This window comes from Natrix helvetica (assembly GCF_964273705.1).
Source record: "Natrix helvetica genome assembly, chromosome: 6".
In the NCBI taxonomy this organism is placed as follows: domain Eukaryota; kingdom Metazoa; phylum Chordata; class Lepidosauria; order Squamata; family Natricidae; genus Natrix; species Natrix helvetica.
Genome location: NC_138553.1, coordinates 28,172,270 through 28,200,019, shown reverse-complemented (window position 1 = coordinate 28,200,019; position 27,750 = coordinate 28,172,270). Strand labels below are relative to the sequence as shown.

Here is a 27,750-nt window from a genome sequence, read left to right as displayed (position 1 = left end):
AGTTGGATGGCGTGCATGCACATACTGGATCCTGGAACAGAGCAGCTGGCTGGTGCGCATGCATGCCAGACTAAGTGTCCAGTGTGCATGTGCACAATGGAACCCAGGAAAGCAGCTGGTGGTGGCCCACATGCCCAGAGAGAGGGCTCTGTGTGCCACCTCTGGATCGCGGGCCATAGGTTCACCATCATGGGCCCATCCCAGGGATGGCTAACCTTTTTCTCCTCGTGTGCTGAACGCTTGCGCAGTGTGCATGCATCCCCACACTCATAATGCAACGCACGCACAATCCCCTGCACCTCCTGCACATGCACGACCTCCCCCACGTCCTAAAACAAAAAAGGGGGTGCAGGGAGGGGCTCACCCTGCACCTCTCATGCACCCCGCACGTGCCTGTGTGATCCCCTGAGCATGCACGTGCCTCTCCCCACCTTGCAGCAGAGACCCGAAAATCAGCTGTCTGGTGGGAGGCGTGCACACATGTGGTGGTGGAACTGAGCTGAGTGACGGCTCATGTGCCTGCAGAGAGGGCTCCATATGCCACCTGTGGCATGTGTGCCATAGGTTCTCCCTCATGGGCCTATGTCATCCACTGCATTTCCTTCTTTGTAGGTCCCATCTCTGGAATACGGAGTTGTTCTTTGGTTTGATGCTTATGCTCTCAGGAGGCAGAAGTATGACCTTCCATGTACTCAAGGCCAATGGACCATCCAGAACAGAAAGTAAGGATCTTGGTATGTTCATTTTACAGGAGTGACTTACAAGAAACCATATCTATGAGAGTAAAACAACTAGGAAAGCTTTTTAAAAAAACTATTGACTTCCTACCTGAATATCAGTCATCCAACCTAGCCAGCATGCTGCTTTTTAGGGTTTATAAAAAGGACTAAGCTTGAGAAATTTTCTCTGTTTAAAAGTCTCTCTTGCTATATTTTAGAACTAGAAGAGAAGAATTAAGCAATTAAAGAGGAACAATGCTGTCCTAGATATGCTTAATCAGAGTAAGCTTCAATGGATTCAGCAGGACTTAAATTTACAAAATGCATCTGCATTCATAAAACATCTTTTCCACCAAGAAATTGGATGGGTGGTGGGTGGGTTGTAGATTTGTAGATTAGGACGTCCAGAAACTTCCCTTTCTGGACGTCCTAATCTACAAAAAACCCAACGGCTCCCTAGGACTCAGCATCTACTGGGAAAAACACACACCAACTGCTACTTAAACGCACAATCCCATAACCACCCTGCACAGATAAAGACCCTGTAGCCAAGACCCTCATCTCCAGAACCAAACGCCTAGCCGACAAAGACCACCTGAAAACTGAATTACACACTCTCACAAACATATTAATCTCCAATGGATTCCAAAGAAAAACAATTACCAACCTAATCCAAAGGGAGACTCCCCTCAAAAACCGAGACACAGAACAGGACAACAGCATCACCCTCCTCCCTTACATCAAAGGCACCACAGATAAAATCAGCAAAATTCTCCACAAACACAATATCAAGACAGCCTTCAACACTGACCAAAAACTACCCAACATTTTAAGAAACCCCAAAGACAAAACCCAGCTAGAAAACCAAGGAGTCTACGAAATACCATGCAAAATCTGCCCTGCAACATACATAGGACAAACAAACAGGAGAATAAATGCATGCATCTCAGAACACAAGAATGCAGTAAGAAAAAAAGAAAAAAGTTCCTCCCTTTTTCAGCACCTTAAAGCTACAGGACATGAAATTAATTTTGAAGGAACCTGGTTAATCTCCAAAACTGAACACTTCAACAAGAGAATAATTATGGAAGCTATCGAAATAGAGAAACACCCCCACAACATGAATAAACATGATGATACCTCCCGCCTACCAGACATCTGGAAACCAGCCCTAGTCAACAAACGAGCCCCACCCATCACCCAGCCCGTTACAACACAAAACAACAACGGACACACAGCCAGCACCAATCTACCAATCATGATACAACCACATGACCAATCATTCCACTTACTGAAACAAAGCCAGCACTCCACACCCACCCACCAAGATTTATAGAAAGACGGCAGCTCTGACCACACTTTAAGCCCAAAACCCAGCCTGAAGATGGCAAGTGAGACCTCATCAAAACGTTGCCAAGACAATCTCAATCTTACACGGGAAAAGATCAGAATACAACATATATATATACTGTATACACACACACACATACACACACACACACACACACACTGTATAGCTGATCCTGGAAGACAGTAACTTATTTTAATTTTATCCACTGGGGGGATTGTAGGTAATTTTACAATGGCAGATGTCTCACAGTTGCTGTCTTCATTATCAGCAAATCTGGCTGTTGGAAGAGATCCAGAAGAAGATGATTTTGACCTTCTCTTGCTCCCCAAATTTCATGGCATCTTTCTTCCTATACCCCTGGTGTTTTCAAAGGCAAGATGGTTGATTGTGATTTATGGCCCTAGTCTTTTTTTTTAAAAAAAAATCTAGATTCTGTGGTCTGCGGATTTTGCAAGCCTATGCTGAAAGAATACCTGTGATGTCTAGAGCTGGTGTCACCATCAACTTTACTTCTCAGATCTCCCTAACAGGGCCTGGAGTGAGGGTTGTTTACAGTCTATATAATCAGTCAGACCGTAAGTATATAGTAGTCTCTAAAACATGTTCAGTGGTGGTGGCATTCAAAACTTTTTACTACCGGTTCGGTCGGTGTGGCTTGGTGGGTGATGTTTGGTGGGCAGGGCTTGGTGGGAGTGACAGGGGAAGGATACTGTAAAATCTCCATTCCCTTCCCACTCTAGGAGAAGGTTACTGCAAAATCCCAATTTCCTCCCGATCAGCTGGCACTCAGGAGGCAGAGAATAGATGGGGGAGGGGACAGTCAGAGGTGGCATTTACCGGTTCCCCAAACTATTTAAAATTTCCGCTACCGGTTCTCCAGAACTGGTCAGAACCTGCTGAATACCATCTCTGATGCTGTTCATGCAGTAATTGGAAACTTATGGAAAAATCAACACATGCCTTGTTGTGAGTGTTGCCATTGTGACTGAACATGAATCAGGGGCCAAACTTGATTCAGACTAATGGGGAACTGGATGGTTTACAGCAGAACATTAATATTATTTAATTGCAGGGGACATTTCCCTAAATTTCCCTAGAATGGTGTCTTTTGCATGATCAGCACTACACTTGCAGGTTTTCAATACTCTGCGATGGATCAGGACTCCTGCCTTAACCTGCTCCCAGATCTATCACAAGGAGTGGGTGGGTTCCTGCTGTTTTGTGATACCATCCACACAAACTAATTTCTGCTTCTTAAAAGCACAGCACTTTTACCATACAAGTTGGTGCTTCGAATTGGGGAAAAAAATATCAGGTAATATTCTGTTCTCTTCTGTGATGGGCAGGCCTCATTTTAGATCATACTAAAATGTCAGAACTAAATGCAACACCAAAAACCAACATTCCAAATATGCCCACAGGTTTAACTCATAGATAGTGGTGCACTGCTCTCCAGCTTCTAATGTGACAGCCAGTTTTGGTATAGAGTTAAGGCTGGTGCCAGGCTGGAAGCCAGAAGACAATGCTTTTTAGTTCCCCCTTAGCACAGAACCAGCTAGATATTGTTGGCCAGGTGTTCTCTTTTAGCTTCAGCTCTAGGAAGTGTTTCTGAAATGCTTGCCAAGAAAATAGCAGGGGCTAGTCGAGGTAAACACCAGGAAATGCACAAGATTGCATTGAAGGCACACACGTACAAATGCATGCACACAAATGCAAACATCACTCATGCACTCTTCCAAAAGAGAGTTCCTAATTTTACAGCTAATACTACATGGATTAAAAGACTTTTAGGGGTTTAGCATAATATTGATGATAATCATTTATTGTTGACAGAGGAATCTTTCATTCTCAGATTTCAAAATTATATTATACGCTCAATTGCACATAGAATTAGAAGTAGAATAGAATAGAATAGAATAGAATAACAGAGTTGGAAGGGACCTTGGAGGTCTTCTAGTCCAACCCCCTGCCTAGGCAGGGAACCCTACACCACTTCAGACAAATAGCTATCCAACATCTTCTTAAAGACTTTCAGTGTTGGGGCATTCACAACCTCTGGAGGCAAGCTGTTCCACTGATTAATTGTTCTAACTGTCAGGAAGTTTCTCCTCATTTCTAAGTTGTTTCTCTCCTTCATTAGTTTCCACCCATTGCTTCTTGTCCTACCCTCAGGTGCTTTGGAGAATAACTTGACTCCAGGGATGGGTTCCAACAGCCACTACTGCTGGTTCTCTCATGGACCCGCTGTGCGTGCATGCGCAGTACAATAAAAATTGTTCTGTGCATACGCAGAAGCTAAAAACGAGATAGTGCCGCTTATGGCACTGCCCGGAGAACCAGTTTGGGGGCCTGGCAGACCTGGGTCACTGCTGGTTCCAGCAACCCAGGCCGCCAAACCACTACTGGTTCAGCTGAACCAGTAGGAACCCACCATTTTTTGACTCCCTCTTCTTTGTGGCAACCCCTGAGATATTGGAACACTGCTATCATGTCTCCCCTAGTCCTTCTTTCCATTAAACTAGACATACCCAGTTCCTGCAACCATTCTTCATATGTTTTAGTCTCCAATCCCCTCATCATCTTTGTTGCTCTTCTCTGCACTCTTTCTAGAGTCCCCACATCTTAGATTGGAAAGTAGATTGGAAGCACAGCACAATATTTCAATATTTAAATTGAATTTTGAAAATGCATTAAAAACCAACTAATATTCCATTTCATTTTCCATTTTTTTTTTTAAAAAAAAGCATGCCCCAGAGAATTCCTTTGCCTTGTGAATGGTTTATGTGTGCCAGCTTGTGATGGAATTGAAGACTGTCCCAATGGACTAGATGAGAGAAACTGTGGTGAGCAATGCTTTATCATTTCCTCCGCTTGTCTTTGTGACTTTTGTTAGTAAATAATCGTCCTTTTTGATCAAGAGGATCTCTGCAGGGCACATGTGCTTTTCTCACAGAAGAGTTTGTTCCTATCTATGAGCCAGCTTCTCCAAAACACATGGAACATTATACTTTCAGGATCACCTGGAGTTCTTATAATGCAGCCATCAGTGAGAAACAATTGGAAACAAACAATCTTCTATAGGAAAGGAGTTCTATAAATGAAGAAATAGATGCCACATTCATCAACTGCTCTGTCATTTAGCTATGAACCCCACTGACAGAACCTGGACATGGGAGAGTAGACTTACATTTTCACACACAATCAAACATACAATCTCAAAAAAAAAACCCACCCCATTATCTTACAATGTGGATTGATCAACATCATTGCTGGTTGATTTACGTCTGTAACTCCAGGAATCACATTCTAGCGTGCTTTTTTTCTTTATGATTTAAAAAAAAAAACACATCCAAAGAGGAGACTATGCTCTAGGAAACATTTATTGCTTATATGTTTTCTCTGTGTGTGTTTGCCTGTGTGTCTCTCTCTGTGTGTGCATCTGTGCATCTAGCTGTGAAAAAGAACTTTGGATAGTAGTTAATTGAATGTGAGCTGATACGTAGTTGCTGCAAAACAGCAAATGTAAATGTATATTTTCATATAAAGTACAGGGTGGCTGAATTTCAAAAGCAGTGTTAGATTGAATGGCCAGTAAAAATTCACTTATTTTATAAAAACAACATAAAGGCAAAGGCCTTTTAATTGACCACCGACACAAAAAGACGCATGAAAATACATCAGGTATTGGGTGCCATTTGTATCATTTCACTTTTTAATCCCTGTTGCTCTTCTGCCTCCTGATGTTTCTTCTTTTCTTTTCCTTTTGCTTTGCAATTTGCTAGTCTGCCCTGCAAAATTTCAATGTCAGGAAGACAGCATGTGCATCCAGTTCTCCAAGCTCTGTGATAAACATCTGGATTGCATCAATGGGAGTGATGAGGAGCAATGCAATGAAGGTATAGAATCAAGAACATCTATTAAAGAAACTTTATAGAACCTGCTATCCTCAGAAATCACTTTAACTGAGATAGAGCCATGGAGGCACAGTGGGTAGCATGCAGTATTGCAGGCTAACTCTGCCAATGGTCAGCAGTTTGATCCTGATCAGCTCAAGGTTGGTTCAGCCTTCCATCCTTCCAAGGTTAATAAAATGAGGACCCAGATTGTTGGGGGTAATATGCTGACTCTGTAAACCGCTTACAGAGGGCTGTAAAGCACTGTGAAGCAGTGTATGAGACCAAGTGCTATTGCTATAGTATTGAGAGACAAAGTTTTATACATCTAGATTGGGGAGAAATGTAAATGTATTGCATTTCATATATCCATATATATAGGAAATACAGGACACAGGATACACACACATACACACGCAGAGACATAATATATAAACACACACCCATACTAGATAGATAGATAGATAGATAGATAGATAGATAGATAGATAGATAGATGATAGATAGATAGATAGATAGATAGATAGATAGATAGATAGATAGATAGATAGATAGATAGATAGATAGATCGGTAGGTAGGTAGGTAGGTAGGTAGGTAGGTAGGTAGGTAGGTAGGTAGGTAGGTAGATAGATAGATAGATAGATAGATAGATAGATAGATAGATAGATAGATAGATAGATAGATAGATAGATAGATAGCTATAGGATGGATGGATGGATGACTGATAGATGATTGAGATAGATGATAGATAGATAGATAGATAGATAGATAGATAGATAGATAGATAGATAGATAGATAGATAGTAGATAGATAGATAGAGGATGGATGGATGGATGGATGACTGATAGATGATTGAAATAGATGATAGATAGATAGATAGATAGATAGATAGATAGATAGATAGATAGATAGATAGATAGATATAGGATGGATGGATGCATGACTGATAGATGATTAAGATAGATGATAGATAGATAGATAGATAGATAGATAGATAGATAGATAGATAGATAGATAGATGGATAGGATATAGATATATATTGGAGCGGTAATGGCAGTCGTGAAAAAGATCTTGGGATAGTAATTAATTTAATGAGAGCTGACATGCAATGCTGCTGCAAAAAAAAAACAAATGTAAATTTAGATTACATCGATAGAAAGTATAATTTTCAAATCAAGGGAAGGAATCATTCCACTCTATTCTGAACCAATCAGACCCCTCTGTTGTTTCCCTATTTTGTGCAACACGTTCTTGAAATGCCTGAAAGGAAACCACCTGAGGGAAGGTCAAGACCTCCTCTTTCTTATTCCAGAACGCAGGAAGTGAAATGAATGATTTAAGACATAGGAAGTCAAATTCCAGTTAAATGTTAAGGGGTGGAAATTTCCTAACAGTTCAAGCAGCCCAGCAGTGAAACTAACAGTCTTTTACTGGAAATTCAAGCAGAGGCTCTACCATCTTGATCCGGATTCCTGAAGGCTGGACTCGATGACCGAAGTGACTCCTTCCCTATGATTCCATCTGCATTTTAAAGCAGTCTAGCTTGCCTTGCTTGTAGCTTTGTTTTCAGGGTACAAATTGTTCCTTAATATTAAAGCAATGGGCACTGATGTTGTGATTGTCACTTTCTTTTCACCATTATCATACCTTTGAGACTGAGCTTCATGACGGTAATCAAGTGCAGCTGGTAGGTAAATTTGTGGACCCAGTGATACTGCCAAGTTATAACTCCCAGCCAACATGGTTAATTGTTAACATTTCTGGACATAGTAATTCATGCACATATGGAAGGTCACCAGTGATCTACCCTGTGAGAAAATTGCAGTGCTGTACTAAGTGCAACAATTGATAAGAATAAAACCATATTCTCTTTCCACCACTTAATATATCTTTGCAGGGATCCCTTGTGGACTCTACACTTACCAATGTGCTGATGGGAACTGTGTGAAGAAGCCCAACCCTCAATGTGACTCGGTCCCTGATTGCAAGGATCAATCGGATGAAATGCATTGTGGTAAGCAACTAAGCAACTCAGAGGAGAGATATCCATCTTGGTCAGAGGAATATCTAAAGCAATCTCAGTTTCTTCTGCTTAGGATGGTCCTAGTAGCAGAGCTATTCTGCTATTCATTCTATCAAGGGTTGCTAACACTAGGCCTCAGTGCCATGCACTAGACCCGTGATGGTGAACCTATGGCATGGGTGCCGGAAGTGGCACGCAGAGCCATCTCTCCAGGCACACAAGCCATTGCCTGTTGCTCTTCCGGGTTCTGGCGCGCCAGCCAGCTGGTCTTCACACAAGCGGGAGTGCTGGAAACTGGAAGATCATCTTCCTGGTGCACACATGGGCACCGAGCGGCTGCTCTTCGAGTTTCTGGCATGTGTACGCGCCCCCGTTTACAATGTACAACTTGGACTATGTTCTCACAGAATCTGCTCTGATTTCACAAGAAATAAAGAGACGCAATTAATCTAAAAATCTCATATAATTTGAATGGTTATGGAAATACTTGGGTTTCCAGATTCAGTTAGAAGGAAATGCTGTGAAGACTCTAAACTGATTTTTTGAATTGGACCAATGATTGCGATCAAATTGTGGGCTTTTTAAACTAAAATTCAGAAAACGTTTTGAATTAATTTGATGCTCAAATTGGATTGCCAATCCAAGAAATCAAACTGAAACCAATCAGCTGTTCCTAATGAAGTCAAACTGCACACTCCCAACAATTTGTTCACCAGCATCCTATGCCAAGTGATTAATGTAAGAGAGCCAATTCAATGTAATTAGGGATTTGGACTGAGTCCAGAGAAACTCAAGTTTGGATCTGCCAATCATCAGCAACCTGTATATCCTCACAAGAATGATTGTGAAGATAAAATGATAGGAGACGCCACTGCCCTAGTACACCAACTTAAACTTCTTCCCAGAGGAAAGCCTGTGGCATCAATGCAGTGGGTGAATGAGTGGTAATCAGAAAGGAAAACCTAGATTTTTCTGTAGGCATGATTTTTCAAAACAGAAAAACAAAATCCATCATAAAGAGTCTTGCAATTACACTCCTCCCGCACTCTCTTCTACCACTCGCCTTCATTCTTATCATTCTTTCTATTTCCTAAAGTTTCTCTCTCTTTTTTCTCAGACTGTGGAGTGCAGGAGACGGCAACACATAGAATTGTTGGTGGGGGTCATTCTGTGGAAGGGGAGTGGCCTTGGCAAGCGAGTTTGCAAGTGCGGGGGCACCACCTTTGTGGGGGGACGTTGATTGCAGATCGCTGGGTGATCACGGCAGCTCACTGTTTCCAGGAAGACAGGTAAATAAATGGGGTGGGTGGCTTAAAACTCACCTTTCTACGTTTGCTTTATGTCACACTATCAGATGCACTGGGTTTCCTTAGTCAGATAAATTAATAACCATGAACAAATAGTTAAATATATACATTTAGCCTATAGCAAATCCACAGTCTTGTAGTAACGCTTTTGCTAGCTTTTTGTTTCTCCTTGTTTATTGTTCTAGGGTTGCTTCTGGAAGAATATTGCACAACATCCTGTCTGCTATTCTACCCCACCCCATTGCTTTCCTCTCACCATTTCTTTTTCAAGATAGGTTCACATGATAAGAGATGTGTTGGTCTTTTGAGATACCATAGGACTCTTGCATAAAACCGACATGTCTACTCCTTTATTTATCTCCCCTATCTAAGCTAATTTTAACTGCTCCTAGTTTCTCTCTTCCTCTCTTCCCTTTCCTCCCGGCAAGCAAGTACGTGCTTACAATGTTCTTCCCTTAGGATAAGCCTCCCTACAGAAGATGCAATGACCTGTGACTAATAAAATTTTACCCATTATTAAAGCGAGTTCCACAAATGTTCGGTCTTGGGCAGAGTTTGACGAGGTTGTCAAGGGGGGGGGGTGTTCCACCCTGAATTAAAGAGGCGAGGATCTTGGCATTCCTTGTAGCATACTCCCGAATAAGCAGAAATAAAACCCGAAGCATATTCTAATAAAAACACTTTAATATAAAAGAAAATAAAGATACAAAACTTGCTAACTCAATTAACTACATTTTGGCAGAAATGTGCCTGCATCCTTCTTGGCAGGTGAACGGAAGATCAGAAGGAAAGGAAAGAATGTGTGACGTACTATATCTGACATGCGCACTAATCATTGTCAGATAAGAAATAGTTCAGTCTGCTGTATAACTCAGAATATAAGCACAAGTTGGCAAACCAATTAACACAGTGACAGAGGTGTTGAGACAGTTCCCTTTCTTCCCTAGACACAGAGAGAGTCCTTTGACCTTGTCACGATGTTAAAAAGTTTGCTAGGCATGAACTGACATTCAAGAGTTAACTAAGAAAGCTTTATTGCGCAGGTCATAAAACAAAATGTTATCTGAAAGTGATTTATTGCGCATGCGTCACACATTCCAGAATTCTTTTCTCCTTTGTTCGGCTGCCAAACAGAACTTGGCAGACGGAGCTTTTATTATCAAAATGTAACCATTAGTTATTTCTGTTTTATTTTATTATTAAAGTTTGTTTATTAATTAGAATACTTTATAAAGACTTTTATTTTTCTTAATATCTCAAAAGATATGCGGAAGGGAATCAGCCTCGGTCCATTGATCTCATATTTTCTCCAGGGTGTTTTTTTCCCCTGACAGACCTGTACTTGGGAGCTGGACAAATGAAGTTAGCAAGAGGAAAACCAAAGTTCCTTAAGCAATTTCCCACTCTTCTCTTCTGCAGCCATGTTTCCCCCACAGTCTGGACCGTATACCTGGGCAAGCACTTTCTGAATGCCAGTAGCCACAATGAGGTTTCCTTCAAAGTGAACCGCATCTTGCAGCATCCCTACTATGAGGAAGACAGCCACGACTACGACGTGGCTCTGCTGCAGCTTGACCACCCAGTCATCTATTCTGCTTTCATCCAGCCCATCTGCTTGCCTGCCAGCTCCCATCTCTTTGAGCCTGGCCTCTTGTGTTGGGTCACAGGCTGGGGTGCAGTCAAGGAAGGAGGTACAGTATTTGGTTTGTGTCCTTAAGGCCCCCTTTTTCAAGATTTATAAGGATGGATCAGATATAATCATAGGATCAAAAAAGGCGTCCTAAGCGTTTGCCAAAAAGAGTCTGCAATGCTTATTAAAGGTTGGCTGGTGAAAGCAAATTCAGCCTCATAGGAATACTACATGTGTGCTAAACTCAGGCCAAGCATTGCAAGGGCTTTGCAGCAAGATTGATAACAAGCTCCCTCTAGTGGATCCTTGCATAAATCATGCAAATATCACAACATGCTTAGCAATGCCAGGGAGGGGACTTACAAGATTTGTTCTTTTCCTTTTTCCCCTCCATAACTACATTAGGTTTGTTCCAGAGGTTCTTCCAAGCATCTGGAATGAGAGCTACTAATTCCAGAACAGCAGCTGCCAGAAGAATAACACCACTGGATTCAACCCACTCTGTTAGGCTCCAACAGGGTGTTTTATTTGCTAAAGGCAGGGGTGAAATGCTACCGGTTCGGACTGGTCCGCCCGAACTGGTAGTAAAAAAAATGCTACCAGTATTCCCAACGGTTAGCTGTGACATGTGATTTATATTAGTTAGAATCATCAGATTTCCTGCTTTCTAGCTAATCTAAATCGCCTAGCACAGCAAATCCCACCCCCTTCTGCTGTTCTACTTACCTTTGCAGGCACGCTCAGTAGCAGGCTTGTCCCATTTTGATGCTCTGCGCATGCGCGGAAAGTCCTGCGTTTGCACAAAGGTGGTGTGCACACACATGCGCTCACATTTGCAAACCGGTAGCAAAGGTAAGTTGATTTCACCCCTGCCTAAAGGTACCATTCCATTTCTTATTCAACGGAGATTTCCTAAAACAGGGAAATGTGACTATAATGTCACACACTTTTAAGCATAAAGCAGGTAAACATCGACCTGAAAAAACTGTTTCCTCCCTATAGAACAGGGTTTCATTCCAATTTCCAAATATTCTAAAGCAAGGTTTCTCAGCCTTGGCAATTTTTAAGACCTGTAGACTTCAACTCCCAGAATATTGCCGCCAGCATGGCTGGCTGGGAAATTCTGGGAGTTAAAGTCCATGCATCATTAAGTTGCCAAAGTTAGGAAAGCTTGCTATAGAATATGTGGAGATTGGAATTTCATAGGAACAGGAAATACCTTCTTCCTCGGGTCAGTTCTGCTAACCTGCAGCTCCTCTCCCACAGGCCCTACAAGCAAGATTTTGGAAAAAGTGGATGTGCAATTAGTTCAGCAAGACAGCTGCAGTGAAGCTTATCACTACCAGGTCTCTCCCAGGATGCTTTGTGCTGGCTACCACGAGGGCAAAAAGGACTCCTGTCAGGTAACTTTAAGCACTAGTTTCCATGATTTAGAAAGAACTTTTCCCTCTCCCGTGAAGCTGCCTTATTGGCATGCAATGTCATTTGCATTACTCAGTGTTGCAAAGCTCATTACTCAGAGCTTTCTCTTTTCTTTCTATTTGAATTACATATTCTGACTGCTCTTTGGTTTCACTTTTCTAGGGAGATTCTGGAGGACCTCTTGTTTGCCAGGAAGCCAGTGGCAAATGGTTTCTAGCTGGTGTGGTGAGCTGGGGAATGGGTTGTGCACGTCCCAATAACTATGGAGTGTATACCAGAATTACTAGTGTGAAGGAATGGATGGAACAAACTATGTCAAACTGAGCATCGTTCTAAATCCCTCCTTTTGTTATAAGGAAACACTATTGAGGAGACATCTTTAGTCCTTGTCCCACTGTTTCAAATAACCAAAGTTGTGGAGACAACCCACCTTACATCAGGCTCCTGTTGCATCTGAGATTCAAGTTCTGGTCTTTAAGGATGTTTTAGTGTGTGAAGAAGCCTAAGGCCATTGAAGAAAGATTGTTGAAAATAAATATAAAATTTGAGATGCTGTTCCAACGAAACAATAGAGATGTATGGTGTCCTCCTTCAAAAGGTATTGACTGTAAGTTGGTCCTTATATTAGTTGGGATGAAAAATCCAAGGCATTAGGAAAATTGGTTCTCTTGGATCTTAAATGTGGAAGTAGAAATTGGAAGTCCATCCAAGTTTTTTTTGTATTATTTAAAAATCAATTTCCAAATGGTAGTGACCACAACACTGAGAAATGGGAGGAGCTGTTTGTGTAATGTTAAGCGAAGAGCATCAGGTGAATGTTGTATTATTACTTACATGACTCATGCCTTATCTACGTACTGATTATTTGAAAAAAAAATATGTATGGATTTTCCTACTGCTAAGATTATTGGAGTTTTCAATGGACGTATCTGGAAAGAAACACTCAATGAGCAGAAAACAAATGTATTTCAAAGTGACATCATTATCCAACAGCAGCTTCACCCCCAAACTATGGCGTGGATGAGGTAGGAGGAGAGGCCTCTTGATTTAAGTCTGGTAATAAAAATCTTTAAAATGCCAAATCAGAAGATTGATTTGACTCCCTGAGACTGTTGTCCCATGAGTTTGCATAATAGCCTTGCCTGCACAAAATGCCCAACTTAATGATCTCTTTCCTTGGCCAACTGATCCACCATCATGTGCACAATATCTGACAGCCATTTCCTTTAGTTCTCCGGGAAACAAGTGGGCAGCCAGATCAAAACAAGCTGCTTCTACTTTAAGGCATCCAGGTAGATTGACTCCCTTGGCAAAATTAAGATTCTCTGTCTTGCATGAGATCATTTCATCGATCTGGACTGAAGAGCAGAGCTGTTTTGCAGTCAGAGTGTTTACTGCAAATTTAAATAAGATTTCAGCTCCTTACATCATCTGACAGCAAAAGAGAAATTCTGTCAATAAATGCAAAGGATCTTGTAACCGAATAACCTCAGCTTATGTTCAGAGCTATAGCTTTGTACAGAAATTATAATGAAACTATTCTGAAAATGATATAAACACACTTCAGAGGTTTCCAATACTAGTGTGCCTCTTGCCAAAAGAGGTGGTTTGTTGCACAGCATAAATTTAACTTTTACTTGCAAAATTATGGTATATTTGTCCTTAGCAAAAACTGTAGAACTTTTATTTAACATCCTATCAATTTGGGCATACTCCTTACAATGATATTATGAATCACTTTAAATGTAGCAGGACAGTGGCAGGCTAGCATTGTATGGGTTGAAGCTACTGTACTCACTCTGAAGTAGAATTACCACCACCTCCTGAAAAACAGAAGAGCTGGTAAACACAAGAGGACCTTATTAAATTGACAACTTGCTTGTTCTAGAAGTATCATCCTATAATGATACTTCCCCATGTTTTGTTTAAGCTAGGGATGTCAAACTCAATTTCATTGAGGGTGACATCAGGGTTGTGTTTGACCTTGGGGAGCCAGGGTGGGCATGGCCAGCTCGACGTCAGTTGTGTCGGGGGCAGCTGTGGTGGCCCAAGTGCTCTGCCAGCAAAAATGGGCTCCTGAGCTCAATTTTGGCTGTGATGGCCTCCTGCAACCCTCTGCCAACAAAAATGGAGCTCAAGAGGGTCACACACAGCCCTCCTGACCTCCATTTTCGCTGGCACAGGCACTGCGGGTGAGTCCTTCGCTGTTTCCAGGGTGGCCCTGCGGGCCAGATCTAAAGAACCCATGGACCGGATTTGGACAACAGGTCTTGAGTTTGACACCCCTGGTTTCAGCTGCTAAGCTGCTAGCATTTGCCCTGTGCTTATTCATAATAAATGAAGAGGGGGTCAACCTATTCTCTAAAGCACCCCAAAGAAGAGAACTAGAAGGAATGGATGGAAACTAATCAAGGGGAGAAGAACCTAGAACTAAGGAGAAATTTCCTGACAGAACAATAAATCAGTGGAACAACAAGAAATTTTGGATGTTCCAACACTGAAGGTTTTTAAGAAGAGATTGGAGAACCATTTGTCGGAAATGGTAGAGGGCCGTGATGGCGAACCTATGACATTTGTGCCAGAGGTGGCACGTGGAGCCATTTGTCAGGGCATACGAGGCGTTGCCCTATCAACTGACCAGCCCACATGTGTGCTGACTTTGGCCTTTTTTTAAGGCCGTTTTTTGTCCTCCGGAGGCTCTATGGGCAAACCAGAAGTTCGGGAACTTCCAGTTTAGGGCCAATTTTCGACCTTTGGAACCTCCTGAAGGCCCCTGAAGGCTCTGTAGATCGAAAATCCGCCCTATGGACAAACTGGAAGTCACTTGGGCTTATGGACTTATGGGGAACCCAGAAGTTCAAGAATCGTGACTTCCAGTTTGTCTGTAGGGCTGATTTTTGACCCCTGAAGGCTCCGGAGGACAAAAACCAGTCCTACGAGCAAACCGGAAGTGACTTCCGGTTTGTCCGTAGGGCGGTTTCCCGGTTTCAGGACTAATTAAAAACACACTTCTTGTGATATGGATGGTTATATACATTTGATAAATAAATACAATTAGGGTGCCACCAGAAACCGCTCATAGCATTCTAAGCTAGTCCAAATTGTTTTGGCACTGAAGGGGCCAAATCTTTTAAGGCCTTCTGCTTTCCACCAGAGGGCAGAAAGAACACACAAACTCAAAACCAGTAACTATTTTCTTATTCTTCCATGACATATAGCTGGTTCCTGAAGCTGTTACTTCAACCTGATAAGACCATTCATGCCTGGTTTGAATCAATAGCCTTTTAGAGTGCATTCTTTAATACTGAAAGTATTTCTAGTTCCTTCTTCAGGCACAAAATTGAATTCATGTTTTCAAAGAAGTGAATAGCTGCACATAAAAGGCTGAATTCATACCTGGAACGTTTTTTTTTCTAAATGGCAATGCCTTGAAAAAACAACTTTTAAATACTTCAGAGAGGTCAAAACTGTGCATGTTTTGCTAACGGTTTAAATGCCAGACTCCTAAAATCAATAAAATTATGGCTGAGATTGCATACTATACTAAGTCATGGTTTCCTTAAATGAAATATCATTTAGTACATAAATTCCAGTTAGTTACTAACTATATTTGGAAAACATGTTTCATTTAGTATGTTTCTTGAACACAACCTAAGGTTTCTGACAGTTGGACAGTTACATCCAAGGAAAATAAATTTCATGAATTCATACTTTCTCTTGAATTTAAAAAGCTGGAAAAATAGATCTCCTTATTCTTTATAGCACTGGAAAATGAAATGTTAAGATCTGAAAGCTGCATTCTAATCTGAGATCACCGTAACATAAAATAGCTCTCAAGGCCCACAACCTCAGGCCCAATTAGCAGTAGTTCTTCTTGCTGGAAAAAGGCCTGACCAGCACCAAGGAGAAGCAGGCCAAATCTCCATTTCCTTGGGTTTCAACCTTTTAGCTGTTTTCCTCCCTCCTCCTCCTCCTCCTCCTCCCTCTAGAATCTTATCTTTCCAACAAATTAAATGTGTTGGTGGAGTCAAATGCCATTATGGAAGGAAGTGTTTCCTATGTACATTCTGATGAGTACGTATTCTCTAAGGGCACGAGAACATGAGACATAGTAATGAGATAGTGAAATTTATTCAAGAGTTTTTACACAGCATCCTTGGACACAATTTAAAAATTGCTGTCTCAATTAACATAATTATGGATATCTTTGTGGCTTTATATTAGAAGTGTGGCTTTATATCAGAAGTAATATCTGTCCCGTTGATTTACATAAATGGCTATGATATTTCCTGGAGCACTGAAATGAAACATGTACTGTACATAGGTGGTTGTGTGTGCATGCAGAAACACATGCTTTCAAGTGTATCAAAGGCAGATGCTTATCCGTTAGAGTATTGTTACTAACCCTCCTCAAGTATCACGAGAAAGGAAGGCTATAGGGAAGAATGTATGTGCTTCCCTTCAGCCTGACCTTTTTGGGATGGAGAAAATGTGAGTAAGAAAAGTATTTGGCTAATTACAGTTACAGTTGTGTATCTGGGAACCTGAATTTGTGAACTATCTCCAATCCTGTAGAAATTTAACAGAATCATACAATAGGTTGGAAGGGGCACAATTAGAGAACACATAACTCCATCTCCCCACTATATATTTTTACTTCTAATGTCTATTCCATAAGGACTTTTTTTAAAAAAAGTATCTCCAAACAGCTATACAGATGGCAACTGTAAGATAAATAGAAGTGAAATGGATCGACCAGGTAAAAATCAAACCAACATTATTGCTGAGTCAAATCTGTTTTCTTCTCCCTAGTGGTCTGGTGAGTTGCAAGCACTTAGACTTACGTATCGCTTCACAGTGCCTTACAGCCCTCTCTAAGAGGTTTACAGAGTCATCCTATTGCCCCCAACAATCTGGGTCCTCATTTTACCCACCTCGGAAGGATGGAAGGCTGAGTCAACCTTGAGCCTGATGAGATTTGAACTGCCAAATTGCAGGCAGCCGGTAGTCAGCAGAAGTTAACCTTGAGCCTGGTGAGATTCGATCTGTCAAACTGCCCCTAGCAGCTCAAGGTCAGGAGAAGTAGCCTGCAGTAGTGCACTCTAACCACTGTGCCACCGCAGCTGCCCACATGGACATGCTTTCTTTTGGGCAGGTCTTCCATGGAATGATACACGTATAAAGAAAGTAACACCGGCCCCTCTTCTCTAGGCTGTTCTCTTAGAGGTCCTGCCACCCACTCCCTTGTTCTGCTTACCAGATGGCAAATCTGGGAAAGCTAATGAATTATAACAGGGCTGGGAAACAGGCGGCTGGAAAAACTGCTCTGGCGACAGATTTGGAAGGAAAATGAAATATTTGTCCTGCTGCAGTTTGGACACCCCTGCTTTAGATCTTCAGGGGGCACATTTCAGCAGCAACATCCACTGTAGCTTGTTTTCATTTGATTGGGTGGGGGGAGTAAAACTGCACTGCAAAGTCTACCCTTTGTGTACATATTATGTCACAACATGTGTACGGAAGTGATGGGGCTCATATCGAAAGATTACATACCCACACCGCCCACTCTCCAACGCCTCTCTTGACTTTCCCTTCAGACACTGCTGTGTTTCGGTAAAATCTGGTGCAGTTCACACCTAGCCAACGTGATCTTCTTAGTGATGTACTTTCAGGAATAATAAAATCTTGCTCAAGAAGGACAACACTCTCCTTCTCAGTCTAAAGGCATAAGGTTTATTATTGGATCTGCTCCCAAGGAAGAATTGTTATTTGAACATGAGCCAAGCTCTCCATCTAGAAGCATATCTACCGAAGGAGAAAGACTCCAGCTGGTTTCTTTCTACAAAAAAAAAGGGATGTATTTTCTTACACAACTTCTTATGCTGCCCTTTGCAGCTAAAAATGGAATTCTGGAAAAAACACGCTATGCGATGCAAAGAGCAAAGATGAAGGTACTGCATCTCTTCAATGCTTCCTCTCATTCGCACTGCAAGAGTATTCCTGCAGGCCAAAATGTTAGAACTCATTTAACAGAGATGGTTGTCCACAAAGAGCCACAGGGACTGTGGGACATTCATTGCAGCAGGATGCAACACGTTCATTGTTAAAAGCTCCTGAGGTCCTTTTCTTGTCTATTGCCACACTGAGCAAACTTGCAAGGCTAGAAGGAAAGTCCTGTCTGTTTTACATTGTTCTCCCCAGCAGGGGAAGCTGTGACAGCATGGAAAGTCGATTTTGGGGGCCATGGAGAAAATTAGTTCCTGAAAGTGCATGCCAAGTCTCCAACAGTTAACACAAGGATAAGAAAAGTAATCCAGTATTTTGCCAAATAGCAGAACAGACAGCAATTAGAGGGTGCTGCTTGGAAGTGGGGAAAATACAATATTTCATCTTATTCTAACAACCCACCCCATTGTTTGTTTTTTTAAATAACAGTACAAAAATAAAGATTTAAAAGTTAACTTTAAAAAGAGAGAGACATTGATCATCGTTAGCATCATATCCTGAGACATCTGGTTTGTAACAGCTTTTAAAAAATGGCAAGGAGGAACAAGGGCAGGAAACAGAAGTGAGGACAAACAAATGAACAGGATGCAAGAGAAAAACTAAAAGTAGTAGCTAGAAAAGCAGCTGGAGGGTGGGGGAGGGGAATCAAATGGATAAAGAGCACCAGTGGTCTCAAAGACTACCTGACCTTCAGGCCACAGCAGAGAGCCAAGACGTTCCTGCAGAGACAAAAGATTAAGGAACCTTTTCTGCTAGAGCCTCCCGTTGCAGATGATCACAGAAAGGAACGCTTTGCGAATTGAGACTTAGTGATGCCTCGATCCTTCCTTTACAACAAAAGACAAAGCTCATCTACGTGTTAAGCCCATAATCCTTGGAAAAGGCCAATGTTGCTCAACAGCAAAAAATTTATACAGTGAGAAGAGGGTAAATATGGGTACCTCTATACAAAAGACCAACAATAGTATTCTTCCTACAGAATGAGCCAGACAGTATTAGAAAACCTTAAATCAGGGGTGTCCAAACTTGGGAACTTTAAGACTTGTGGACTTCAACTCTCAGAATTCCCCAGCCAGCCATGCTGGCTGGGGAATTCTGGGAGTTGAAGTCCACAAGTCTTAAAGTTCCCAAGTTTGGACACCCCTGCCTTAAATCGTAAAGCTGATTACCGTATTCTCTATTCTGATTACAGATGAAATCAATGCTTTTAAGAGTGCCTAAATCAGTACTGGATTTAATCTAATCCAAAACCTGGTTTTCTTGGGAATATCAAATTTAACTTTGTAGTCTTCAAGGTTATCAGGTGGGAAAATAGGAACAGGAAATTAGATTTACAATAAAAGTGGGGGTTTGTTTTGTTTTTACAGCAAAGGCATGACATTCTAAAGGGAGTTATTCCTTCCCCTTCATTCCATAGGCAAAGCTATAAAATATCTGGGATTGCTTTCTGTGAGAGTATACCTCCTTCCCAGTTTTGGACTGATATTCCAGATCACAAAGGAAGAAAAGAAACCCTTAAGAAGTGCATGAACAGTATATACATTATAGATCTTTGCAGGCAAATATTTTATTTTTAATGTATCAGGGTGGGTTGAATGTTTGTCCCCATTGTAGAAAAAAAAACTTTACAGTTTTCCTACAGTGAAACGTACCACAGCTGTCTCTGAAGATGGAATCTTAGTTCTTGTTATCAGTTATCGTCTGCAATTTTTAAAATGCTTTTACCCAAATGAGGTTGACACTGTGCTATAAAGAAAGAAAGAGTTCTATGTGGAAGCCCCACAGATGTCTCCAAGTGGACACTAGCATTGAGGGCAGCCAAAGGGGCCATTCTTCTAGGTGAGTGTCCTAGAGCTCCCTAGAGGGCAGCCTTGTTCTGGGTCTCATGGGAAAGTCTGTTGCAAGCTTTGATTCACCTGGTGAGAATAGACAATGTGGCTTTATAGTTCTGAGAAATCATCCCTCCCCAAAATAGAGAGTTATATTTCTCTATTCTGCTCAGATAGATCTTGACTGGTCATCCAATGTTTAGTATGAGGCAATCCTTTTTAACTAAATCCTGGAAATGGGGCAGAAGAAAATGATTCAATTTGGTTCTAGTAAAAAGCAGCCATAAAGCGAAGGGTCCAGATACAGAGTGATGATGAATAACATTTTTTTCCCCTAAGACGTGTCCTTACCTATGATTGACTGAAGTTACCATATATACACACACCCAATATTAGGCCCAATTTGAATTTAGGGTTACCTTCCTATTTATCAGCCACCATTACTTCCTTGAGGCAACACTAACTGCCTTACCTCTGGCTAAGAATCTACCATGAAAGCAGCAGCGACCTTAGCTAGTTGTTCATAACTTGTGCGAGTTCCTTCTTTTCGGATTTCTTGACATAATTTGGATCCAGTTTCCTCTTTGAATCATAGAGTACAAGCCTTGGCCATGACTGAGGTAGCAAAAGTACTGTATTTTTCGGAGTATAAGATGCACCGGAGTATAAGACGCACCAAGATTTTGAAGAGGCAAATTTAAAAAAAAAAAGTTTTTGCACTCTGCAGGCCTCCCAAAAATTCGTGAAAAAAGGGCCTGTTGTTTTTAAAAAGGGGGGGGGGCATGAATAGCCTTTAGGAGGCTTGTAGAGTGTTCCTGGGTGGGGTGGGGGGCAAAATTGAGCAAAAAAACGGACTGTTTTTCTCTCATTTCTGCCCTCCCCTACCCCAGGAGCACTTTGAAAGCCTCCTAAAGGCTATGCACGGCTATTTTGGTGAAGGGGAGGGGCTTCTGGAGGCAAAATAATGCTGTATTCAGTGCATAAGACGCACCCAGATTTTCAGCCTCTTTTTTGAGGGAAAAAGGTGCGTCTTATAGTCCCAAAAATACGGTATACAGGAAAAGTTATTTGAGCTAATTGATCCATAGACAATTGGAATTTCAGTTGAATTTATTACCAGCAAACAACCTCTTCTAAGAATCATAGTGGATAAGCTTAATAAACTGTATGACAAATATTTAGTTTAATAAATATATATATAGTCCATCCAAAACCTATGTGCATGGAAATTCAATAGCATGACTGAGTACACTAAAGCAATGAATAACAAAAAATGATTAAAAGATTAAAAGTACGAAGAAGTGCCACTTGTAAAGAACTAGAAAGTCAGTTTGGTCTAGTGGCTAAGGCACCCAGGCTGGAAACCAGGAAACTGTAAATTCTAGTTCTACCTTAGACATAAAGCTGACTGGGTGATTTTGGGCCAGTGTCTCTCTCTCTCTGTCTCTCTCAGCCCAATATTATTGTTGGGAGACAACGATGAGGAAGGAGTATTAGATATATTTGCTGCTTTTGAGTTATTTATAACAATAACGAAAGGCAGGATAAAAAGTAAAAAAAGAATATCTTCCACCATTAAGATCTGCTCAAATATTTTTCTACAATTTGGAAATTGTAACAATATTTATGATAGGATTGATGAAAAGTAGGTGATCGAGGTCTAATACAGTGATGGTGAAACTTCTCAGCACCGAGTGCCCAAATGCGCACGTCAGAAAGCTGGAAACCCGAAGACCAGCTGGCCAAAAACAGCCCAAAACAACCAAACACCAGGCATGCACATGCCAGCCAGCTGGTCTTCGGGTTTCTGACACACTTGCCAGCTAAATCACTGGAAACTCAAAGACTAGCTGGCTGGCATCTGCATGCTGTTTTGGGGGGCCTTTGGGGGGCTGTTTTTCAGCCATTTTCCGGTGCTCCAGCACCCACGAAGACCAGCTGGCCGGAGCACACTTGCCCGCTGGAAACCAGAAGAGCAGCAGGCGATGGCGGGCGTGCCCCCAGAGAGGGCTGTGTGTGCCACCCCTCTGGCATGCATGCCGTAGGTTCACCACCACGGGTCTGATACTATAAATGCAATAAACAGGAGATGAAAAAGAACTCTGAGTGAAGAGTTAACAAAAAGAGTGCAGGTAGAGTTTAAGAGCTTATTTATTATATTTTGTTTGATACTTTTGCCTTGTACTTCTCTCACTGTCTTTTCCACTCTAGTCAAGGACCTTTAAAACAACTTTAGTAACTGATCATTTATTTAGATAACATCTTTGCTTCCACTATTTGGGGAAATTGGATTGATCAGCAATGTGTACCTCTATTTAGCTGTGTTAGAATTGAGAAATATACTAACTGCACAACTATACTCAAGCTTTTATTCAATAAACTTACATATTTGTTGTATTATATACTGTTGCCTTATGGGGTGATTGCACCCACAAATATCCTAAGAGGGGAAGAAGTAAATTCTGTCTCTCCCTTCACAAAGTGGGTGGTTGTTATAGCTGGGAAAATATTTGCTTTGTGTTGGGGATCTCCATTTTCCTGTCTTTGGGGATTTGTGAGTCCATCTTTCATATCTTTGTGAAATTTCTGTCACAGGGATATTCGCAGTAGAGATATGAGACATTCTAGTTGAGGGGAAGTATGGGGTTTCAAGAGCATGGAGGAGCCATCCCTCACAATCCTTTTCTACTTCAAGAACATGACTGAATGTCTTGGGATATGAGGGAGTGACAGATTCTGACTTCCTGAGGCCAAGAGGTTTGCAGCCTTTCCTGAAATACTAAGGAAGATCTGATTACTTTTGGAAGCACTTGATGGATTTGGAGAATGACTATTGTTCTTCCTCATCCAGAAACAACTTACCCCTTTCCCCATCTACCCAGTCCTGAGGGGAGATACCTGAGTACATTGTATAATGGGGGATGGGTAGGAACTGGGCAGCCCTTTTTCATTTAATTGTCTGGCTTTTCCCTATTAAGATCTAGAAGGAGATGAGAAGAGGAGCTATAGCTTTTGCCTACTTCCATGTTTGGATCCATTCGGGAAACCCAAAAATGCAGTATCTCGCTCTTTTGTCCCCCAAGGCATGCGGTTACTGTATGGGGTCCAACCAAGTATGGGGCCGCAGTGTTTGTAGTCACTGCCTCAGGAGACATTTTGGGAGAGGAAACAAGACAATGCACTGATGTGCCACTGAAGGCCAGCCCCAGCCATTGGGGAGACACTTCCACAAACAATATACTGCTGTTGATGGCCATGGCAGAAGGTCTGTAGAGTTTATACGAATGAAGGGAAAAGCTAAGGAAAGGGACAAAGGGGAAAAACAACCCTGGAGCTGGAAAACAGCCAAGGTAGAGGGAGTGCACAATAGAGCTGACAGGCAATGTACTCTCTGAGGCAGGCAGGACTCAAGCAGGAAAGGAGACGGTCTTCCCAGCAGAAGCAATAGCAAAACTTTTCCCTGTCCAGGAAGAAGATATCACATTACAAAACATTCTGGTTTCCAAGTAAAAGGAAGATTGGCAAGAAACAGGAGGTGCCTTGATACAGTGGAGTAAGGAAGATAGTAAGAAGTTGCAAAATTTACCCTTAGCGAAAAACAGCTTTTGTTTTTTTTGCAATACGAAACTTTGGTTTTTCTTTTAGATTCACAATATAAGTAACAATATATTGCTGGTGATGGGAGGAGGCGTGGCTGCCAAAAGCGAGGCACACAATTGGCATGCAGAAGAAGCAAACCCAGTCTCTGGCTTCTCCAGTTAATGATATCTCAAAGAACAGAGGTAGAAAAGACATTCGTATGAGACCCTGGAAAAGTCCTACCCATAAGAAAAGATACAGCCAAGTCAGAAAGGTCACACTCCATTCCATTTTTTTAAAAGGCTGCTTTGTATGTTCAGAAGTCATTTAACAGTCCCTCTTCTCCTGCCTTTAATCTTCTACTGTGATACTCCGTTTCCCAGAATCATGAGGCTTATTCTGGAAGACAAATTCAGAATGGTCTCAGTCCAGATATCTAAAGATAAAGGTTCCCCTTGAACATATATTCCTGACTCTAGGGGGCGGTGCTCATCTCTGTTTCAAAGCCAAAGAGCCAGTGCTGTCCGAAGATCCCTCTGTGTTCATGTGGCCGGCATGACTAAATGCCAAAGGCACACGGAACACTATTACCTTCCCACTAAAGGTGGTTCCTATTTTTCTACTTGCATTTTTACATGCTTTCGAACTGTTAGGTTGGCAGAAACTGGGACAAGTAACGGGAGCTCACTCTGTTACGTGGCGGTAGGGATTTGAACCGCCGAATGGCCAACCTTTCTGATCGACAAGCTCAGCGTCTTAGCCCCTGAGCCACCGCGTCCCTCACAGATTTCTACACCTTAGCAAAAAAAAAAAAAAAAAAAATCCAATAAAAAGGAAGGTTCCGGGTGAGTCAAGGATAAAAGGTGTGACTGTGCAGATGATGTGTCATCTTTACCAAAACAGAATGGAAAAAGAGGCCCACAGGGAAAAGTCTAAACTAGTCTACAATGCAGGATTCTTGGCTCATGGAGGATAGGAAGAGGGATCAAAGGAAAAAAAAATAACAAGAAAAGGGGAAGGAGTGCAAAATGGAAAGAGCAGAAAGGAAAAGGCCTCTAAAAGGTCACAAGAAGAAAAAGAATCAGTGGAATCTTGGGTTGATGGAGCTTGCTACAAATTTAGTATTAAAATAAACGGTTTAGACCAAAGTGCAACAGCTGCCAAATGCAGAGTTTTCCCCCCACCTCTCACCAGCCTTAAGCTTCTGTGTATTGCTTGATGCCCACACAGGCATTCCATGCACCCTCTTTTGAAGCACCTCCCCCATCGGCTTGCACTGGTGCCTCCTCCTGCCCCTCAACGTCTTGCAGCTGCAGCTCCTCGTCGTTCTGCTGTTCTTGTTCTGGGTCTTGTTGTTCCTCAGGATTCTGTGTTGCAGCAGGCGGCACCTAAGGAAGGAACAACAGAAATAAGAATATCAGTAGTAGGGGCCTGGTGATTCCACCTCTTTTGTAAAAGGTTCTGGAACAGAGCTTCAGCTTTGGGTTTAGTTAATTGGGATAGCCCAAAGGCTAAGAGAATAATTTTAAGACTAGGGAATAACAGAATAATAGAGTTAGAAGGGATCTTGGAGGTCTTCTAGTCCAATCCCCTGCTCAGGCAAGACATTGTCCAGACAAATGGTTGTCCAATCTCTTCTTGGCTGGTGCCTTCATAACTTATGGAGGCAAGTTGTTCCACTGAATAATTGTTGTAACTGTCAGGAAATTTCTTCTTAGTTCTAGGTTGCTTCTCTCCTTGATTAGTTTCTATCTTGTGCCTTCAGGTGCTTTGGAGAATAGCTTGACTCCCTCTTCTTTGTGGCAACCCCAAAATATATTGAAACACTGCTATCATGTCATCCCTAGTGCTTCTTTTCATCAAACTAGATACACCCAATTACAGCAACTGTTCTTTATATGTTTTAGTCTTCTAATCATCTTGGTTGCTTTTCTCTGTACTCTTTCTAGAAACTCCACATCTTTTTACATTGTGTCAATCAAAACTGGGTGCAGTATTCCAAGTGTGGCCTTACCAAGTCATTAAAAAATGGTATCAACACTCCACATGATCTTGATTTTAACCCTCTGTTAATGCAGCCTAGGACTATGTTGGCTTTTTTGGCAGTAGCAGCACACTGTTGGCTCATATTTAACGGATTGTCCACTAGGACTCCATGATCCATCTCACAGTTACTACTCTTGAGCCAGTTACCACCTATTTTGTACCTGTGCATTTGGTTTTTCTTGCCTAGAAAGTAGAAGTTTACCTTTTTCATTATTGAATTTCATTTTGTCAGATAGGACTCAATGTTCAAGTCAAGATCCTTCTGTAACTTAACCCTTTCTTCTGGAGTATGGGCATATTCCTGCTAGCTTGATGTCGTCTACAAATCTGATTAGTGTCCCATTCCTGAAAATATGTGCTTTTTCATCTTTGTCATATATATCATCTTCTGTTCACCTGTTTTATTTTTTAATTTAAAAAATCTTTTAAAAGATGAGATGGAATAGGGAGACTGGTGGACACAATCTCTCTCAAAGGCATCATGTTACTTTTGCTGAACTGGATCATGTACTTGAATGTAAATACATCAACAACACATGTGATTAATATTTTGTCAATGAAGAACTTGGGACTAACCACCTCACTTCAGAAAATCCCTCACTCTGGAATTTCAAGTAACAGAAAACCAAGCAGGACAATACCATGCAGAATGGTAAGCAAAATGCTTACAATTCTGAAGAACTATACATTTATTTAAATTTTGGATTATCGGATCTATGAAAGGAAATAGGTATCAAAATGTAATTCTGTTCCATCTCTCCTTGTAAAAAGAGTCTTCATTCATTCGAGAAATAATATTTTTGAAAGGCAGAAAACATGGACCATTGGCTTAGAAATAAACATTTCTAAAACTAGGTTGGACGTGATAGGGAACAACAAAGACCAAGTCTTAACACATTTGCCATTTGATAGCTGAAAAGAGAGCTTAGAACATAGTCATTTAAATTTGAAGGACTGCTCTAACCTTGAGTTTCCGGCTAGACTCAGGACAGAGGCCACTAGGTGAGCTGCACAGTTCCTTTGAGACAACACACAGGAATTCTGATTGATCCTCATTCCCATAGTTATAGGATGACCCAATATTCACCAACTGTAGAAAGAGATTAATGTTTGTTAGGCTAAATGATGCAAAATTTAGAAACATTGCTGGTCTGAAAAGGAACATAAGATCTGAAGAGGGCAAATGTTAGATGAGTGCAGAAGACTTCATGTGAGTGCATTTGTCCTTCACAGTGGTCTTCATATGACAAGAAACAAAAGAAACTTAACCGTGTTTTTCAATAGAGCCAAAAAAAGATTCAATCTGCCAAAAGATTTTTTTATCATGCCAGAAAGGGCTAAGGAATATTTCCCCTCGATCTCCAATTAAGTTTGGAATGTTCTAGGATCTGAAAAAATCTATAAATCTTAACCTTAGATAGTCTAAGAATTGGGAGTATTGCCAATTCACAATTTATGTCTGCAATTTTACCTATGGTTATTAAAAAGCACTGAAAACAGGATTGCATGAAATGTCTTGCACAACAACACAGGTTTATTAAAAAGTTAAGCACCATACAGTTTAGTGGAACTTATTCCCAGGCATGCAGTCATAAGTGGAAAAAAATGACTAATAATTTTTATTAGGTCGATAGCATGGGTTTTTTTTTCCTTCTTTGAATCTGGTTCGTGAATCACTTGTAAGAGCCAAGAGAGATGTATATGTGAAGCATGACTGCATATTCTATTTTTAAAAAATGGAAGATTCTGAAATCTCTATCAAATTCTACACTGGGAAACCTATATTTATAAACTTTTAATAAATATAATAAATAAATGAAATAATCTTGCATACCTGTTCAAAGCGCCACCCATCTGACATTGTAGAAACCATTTGTGTGAGCTCTTCCTCCTGACATTGCAGTACTCTGTAGACATGCTTTGGTGGCACCTAGAAGAAACA

At 41.3% G+C, this 27,750-nt stretch overlaps 2 protein-coding genes across 4 annotated transcripts in view; one reads left to right on the top strand and one right to left on the bottom strand.

The window, feature by feature from the left end:
- The window catches only part of TMPRSS6 (transmembrane serine protease 6), a 29,060-nt gene extending 15,820 nt beyond the window's left edge, over nt 1–13,240 (top strand). The window contains exons 10-18 of the mRNA XM_081958248.1: nt 613–722; nt 2,500–2,645; nt 4,815–4,913; nt 5,853–5,966; nt 7,864–7,980; nt 9,107–9,278; nt 10,716–10,987; nt 12,193–12,329; nt 12,511–13,240. Of these exons, the coding sequence (XP_081814374.1) occupies nt 613–722; nt 2,500–2,645; nt 4,815–4,913; nt 5,853–5,966; nt 7,864–7,980; nt 9,107–9,278; nt 10,716–10,987; nt 12,193–12,329; nt 12,511–12,672 (1,329 nt within the window). The 3' untranslated portion in view covers nt 12,673–13,240. The remainder of the gene's footprint in view (nt 1–612; nt 723–2,499; nt 2,646–4,814; nt 4,914–5,852; nt 5,967–7,863; nt 7,981–9,106; nt 9,279–10,715; nt 10,988–12,192; nt 12,330–12,510) is intronic.
- A 3,201-nt stretch (nt 13,241–16,441) lies between these two features.
- Nucleotides 16,442–27,750, bottom strand: part of KCTD17 (potassium channel tetramerization domain containing 17) — a 34,082-nt gene continuing 22,773 nt past the window's right edge. The window contains exons 4-8 of one of the 3 annotated variants that reach the window (XM_081957300.1): nt 27,643–27,738; nt 26,773–26,898; nt 24,954–25,150; nt 19,502–24,161; nt 16,442–19,358 (exon numbers count right to left, since the gene is read on the bottom strand). In XM_081957300.1, the coding sequence (XP_081813426.1) occupies nt 24,959–25,150; nt 26,773–26,898; nt 27,643–27,738 (414 nt within the window). In that variant the 3' untranslated portion in view covers nt 16,442–19,358; nt 19,502–24,161; nt 24,954–24,958. Of the gene's footprint in view, nt 19,359–19,501; nt 25,151–26,772; nt 26,899–27,642; nt 27,739–27,750 lie in introns of all 3 variants that reach the window. The other 2 variants (XM_081957301.1, XM_081957299.1) reach the window with 2 other exon arrangements.